Here is a 5,251-nt window from a genome sequence, read left to right on the forward strand (position 1 = left end):
TGGTGATTAATGGGTAGGTGTGTTGATTGATAGATTTATTAATTGATAGATATATCGACTGATGGATGTTTTGATTTATTGATTGATGGGATTTGTGTTACAACCATTTTCAGTAATAGAGCGCGAAGCCACTGCAGTGAACTGCAATTAAGACTGCTCACACTAATTAGTTTCAGCTGTAGCCAGCTGGCAAAGTCGACAACATTGTATGTCCCATGCAGACAGTTTGTCTGGGGAAGTTGAAATAAAAAAGATTTGTACATGGACCAGTGCATGGTAATGTTACATTGAATCTTAATCTTGAACACAGGGTGCCAATTGTAAACTCTCATTTACAACCCGAGCCTCAGACAGAGCTAGTTTTGCCTTTGTACAAGCAAACTTTTTGTCTGTATCAAGTAGCCTTGTTCGACATCAAAGTGGCCACGGCTACAGCAGAAACTAATTAGTGTAAGCAGTTTTATAGCAGTTCACTGAGGCAGCTTCGCTATATAATACTGAAAACGGTTGTAGGTATTCAGTTATTCATTTAGTAAGAGTGTCAACGGAACATTCAAGGACATTGCATAGCTAAGTCATTGTAGAAGATGAAAAACTGACAACGAAATAGCAGCCAAATAACAGAAAACTCGAGAAAAGCAAGAAAGAGTGCATTTTGTCAGTCTGGTCTAATATGAGAGTATTTACATAATTGATCAATACTGTGATGAACTCGATGACGTTGGTTTTCTCTGAAATGGAATAAAAATTAAGAGCACTTTTAAAATTTTGTAGGGAATTTCACGGAACGTATTGATGGCGACTGCATGTGCATGAAGTATGAAATCTACTGCCAACAACCGAATGACGATCATAACTACAACATGAACGCCAGGCAATACTGCCGATCACGGTCAATAGAGGATCTGGGTCCGAAGGGCAGGCTGGCGATCTTCCGAAATGAAACGATTGCGAGTAAGGTGCGACAATTCATCATGGACAACGACCTCCACGAACCCCCTTGCATTACCAAATACGGTTTCTGGATTGGTCTGTCGGATCGTATACACGAAGGGGAATACGTCTGGAGTGACGGCGTCAGCCTCTGCCATGAAGACTATAGGAACTGGGCGCCAGGGGAACCCAACAATAACACCAATAAGAAACCCAGCATAGGGCAAGACTGCGTTCAGTTGTGGTAGGTGAAAATCATTACACAAGTTTTCTCAGCCGAAGCAAATAATGGTATTTTACTGTTTCTACCAATCTTCTTTTACTCACAATAATCCATAAAATATTGTGCTGTACAGTCGTTACACTGCCTGTCACAACCCGCATCACCTTTATGAATACTTAATATTGTTTTCGTACCAACATCATTTATTAAAGTTGGTAAAAGAAAACGGAAGTCGTATGCAGCGAGTGACAAAAAAACAATAACTGTTGCATCAATATTGCCAAATCAGCATTGTTAGGAACAAAAAGAAAGGGAAGAAAACGAAAAGCGCGTCGCCGCATCTTTTTTTCGCTGAATTTCAAGGACCAGAACCATTTTTAGGCCTTATTGTGATGGCAATTCGAATGCCTGTTTTCAGTCTTCACGTCTTTCGGGTTGTCACCCTTTACAAATCCGTCAGTAAGTTTTGATTAGAAGTTGTCGAAATGATCCTCGCTCCTCAGGAACTATTTTCATCTTGGCAACTTCGGGATTCAAAAATGATTAAATTAGACGTTTATTTCAAAGTAAATCCGTTCTGTGCAAAAATCAGTAGTCCGCATGACAGTAATTCAAAAACATTCATGTGCTCTTCGAAGATGAAATCGTTGCTATTTTACATTTCATAGAGATAAAGCATACGATTGTCATTTGCATAGAGACCGAAAATTGTCGAGAGAAACTTATACAAGAGAAGCTTATTATAAGACATTATAACCCAAACAAGGGACCATGTAATACCCTGGAGGCATGAGACCAATTGCCATTAAGACGTCGGGTAAATGGTCACCCGCTATCGGGCTCATAATCCCCCTATTTGAGCTATAATATAATCAGTAGAGTCCAACGTCAGTGACACATTGTCCAATTACTTTGAATAGTACTGGACGCCGCTTGACCTCTGACCCATAGCCTTTTTTGTGTAAGAACATCATTTTTCGACAAATACATCTCAAGGTAACGATATCATAAAGTGTACGAAAACCTGTCAACAAAATTTATAAATGTGACGAAAATCGACAATGATTTCGAACTTTCCGAAAGGTGTGTAATAATAATCGTGGTATTTATAAAATATTTTGATTTATATCTTCGCATGCATTGTACACTTCGGTATTGTACTTAAGGCTTCGCACACCTGAAGGGCGACGAATTCGGACGCGCACACGCTTTAGAACGTTTCTGCGCAGATTTAACTCCAGCCTGCCGCAAATGGGTTATTTTGTAGCGCATGTATTTAACATCACCTGTCGTTGTTGAAATTGCGCTTTTACCTAATTTTTTGACCCAGTGTCTTAGAAATGCATGTGACCTATAACCTTGTCATATTTTGACCCCCTAGGAAGCTGGTTTTTATTCAATATGAGCGAAAAATTAACATTTCTCTCCCATTTATATGGCGCAAATTACCCATTCACCTGGAGATATTGTAAAAAGTAGCGTGGTGACACCCTTTTATTAAAAGTGTAAACTAAATGGTATTATGTCAGGAGTTTATTCGCCAAGTTTGGTCAAATGACACCATTCAAAACGACAGGAAGAAAGTTCGAAAATTATATAGTGATATAATTTCGATATCGTCATTTTGTAATCGATACTTACGTAAAAATTTCTTTACAAACATCATGAAAACTATACATTCAATAAATATGGATCTTAAGTCTTGGTATTTATTAAAATTAACTCATTTGCTAAGCGTTTTATAATTGCTTTCTTTAGTTTAAGTGAATTATATCATTTTTATTTATTTCTAACGACGCCATTTTAACGTCCGTTTCCATGGAAACAAGCGTGGTGACACCCTTTTATTAAAAGTGTAAACTAAATGGTATTATGTCAGGAGTTTATTCGCCAAGTGTGGTCAAAATGACACCATGGTATTTATTACCCCATTTTTTATTTCATTTTTGCACTTGCACAACTTCCAAGAATATCTGTGCAAAGTTTCAAGAAAATGACACCACAACTTAATTTTGACGTAATTCGTAGTACTTCACCTTAAGGCTTCGCATACCAGATATCGCCGCTTTATAACATACTCTGGCACAAATCCTAATATTTCTTGAATAACCTTATATTATCACAAGACTCTATGTATTTGGGATAATATACGCCTCATCAATGTCTTGGAAACAACACATTGATGAGGTATGTGTGAAAATTAGCAAATTAACTGGTGTATTTTACAAATTACGTCACATAATGCCACAATCGATCTTAGTCCTGTTGTATAACGCCTTTGTTCTTCCCCATCTTACTTATTGTCTTGAAGTGTGGGGAGCCACATATCCAACATACCTTAATGAAATATTTGTACTTCAAAAAAAGATGATTCGCACAATGACCTTTAGTAATTGGACAGAACAAACAGCACCACTTTTTAAAAAACTAGATATACTTGATATTTACAAACAGCATAAATTACAGCTTGCAGTCTTTGTTCATGATGCTCTTCATGCTAGACTTCCATGTACTTTCATGACTTTTTACTCCAATTTCACATTCATATTTTACAAGACAAAAGGAACGAAATGATCTGGAAATACCCAAAGCTAAACACAGAGTAGGTCAGTTTACAGTAAAATATACAGCAACAAAAACTTGGAACAGCATACCTGATATCATACGGAACATAACAAATAGAAATAGTTTTAAACGTGAATATAGAAAACATCTCCAATCTCTTGTCTAAAGAAATGTATCACTGTAATATATTTCTGATTTCTTTATATTTTTTTTCTTTTCTGAGTAGTTTTCTGTAAAGTAATTACGTGTGTTTCAGAGGAACAGCTTGCCCACATTCTTTTGCCAAAATATGTTAATGAGGCTGGAGGCGGACTCGATTAGTTGCTGGACAACTATTTTCCGTACTCCTTTTCCCTCCTTCTGTGTAATCGATTTATTGTAAATTTACATCTTGATCTTCACTTGTTTTTGGGAATAAACATTATTATTATATATACATCTTGCTCTGTTTCTGTAGGTTCAGATTTGACAACGATGGTCAGTGGGACGACGAATACTGTGACGTCAAGCCAAAAGGCTTCATCTGTGAAATTCCAGGTAAGAGTGCAGCACAACATAGTTCATCAAACTTCAGTCAGGAATCATTGCTGTCACTCTAGTCATTTCCTACATCTAGATAGGACATCCTGTCCTAGTTGGTCATAACTTATATTTACATCAAGCACAGAGGACAAATATCATATATTATGCAGATAATGCAAAATATGGTAAAATATGTACACAGAACTGTTTGACAAAACTTTTCAAGATTTGCAATTGTTTACTGATTTTTTTCAAACTTCATCTTTATCTTGCCATCAGATACATTAGATTCGCGATCGAATGTCACATTCTTTGGCAAACTGAAAGATTTGATCGTTGCACACTAATATTTCTGTCTTATTTTGCACCATAACTTGTGATTTTTAGCATTTAAGAAGTATTGTCTGTATTGTCAAAATTGTATACTGCCAGGCGACTGAGATCTAGGCGTTACTACCAACAACAGCGTCACGTGGTTAAAATGAAAACATTACAACACAAGAATTGTTTTAATGGAAGCGTAATATTTTGTGTCATAATTACCATTCACGCACTCTTCTTTACAGATCCTTACTGCCATTCTGAATCTTCCACTTAGGAGTCCTCTGTAATCTTCATCTTAGTCGAAGAAGCGAACTGATGAATACATCAAAAGTCGGCGTGTGAATTATAAGTTTCCCGACTCACCTGACATTGTCACGACTGTTGATGTATATATAAACTTAGCAAATAAAGTGTTTTGCATGCTTATTCATCACGAATATTTACATCTCTTGTTTTTGTCTCTCAGATTACATTGCAATTATTGCTCTTTACTTGTAGAAGTCATGATGACAAGTACTTTTGAATCCTCTATTATTATCTCTATTGTTCTCTCAATTTGCATTTCATCGAATACATTTTGCTAAAACTGCACATTAACCCTTTGAGCGCCAAAGTCAATTTCACCTTTAAAAAATATATCCCTGTCAGTTTCTTTTGACATTTTTACTAACATTTTGATAAAAA

At 36.4% G+C, this 5,251-nt stretch overlaps 1 protein-coding gene across 1 annotated transcript; it reads left to right on the forward strand.

Annotated features, from left to right (window-relative positions):
- The first annotated feature begins 778 nt into the window (after nucleotides 1–778).
- LOC139121685 (low affinity immunoglobulin epsilon Fc receptor-like) lies at nucleotides 779–5,004 on the forward strand. The gene is made up of 3 exons (XM_070686770.1): nucleotides 779–1,177; nucleotides 4,179–4,258; nucleotides 4,810–5,004. Exons 1-3 carry the CDS (start codon nucleotides 807–809, stop codon nucleotides 4,839–4,841), a joined length of 483 nt encoding a protein of 160 aa, XP_070542871.1. The 5' UTR covers nucleotides 779–806; the 3' UTR covers nucleotides 4,842–5,004.
- The last annotated feature ends 247 nt before the right edge of the window (nucleotides 5,005–5,251 follow it).

The sequence above is a fragment of the Ptychodera flava genome, chromosome 2, assembly GCF_041260155.1.
Source record: "Ptychodera flava strain L36383 chromosome 2, AS_Pfla_20210202, whole genome shotgun sequence".
Classification (NCBI taxonomy): Eukaryota; Metazoa; Hemichordata; class Enteropneusta; family Ptychoderidae; genus Ptychodera; species Ptychodera flava.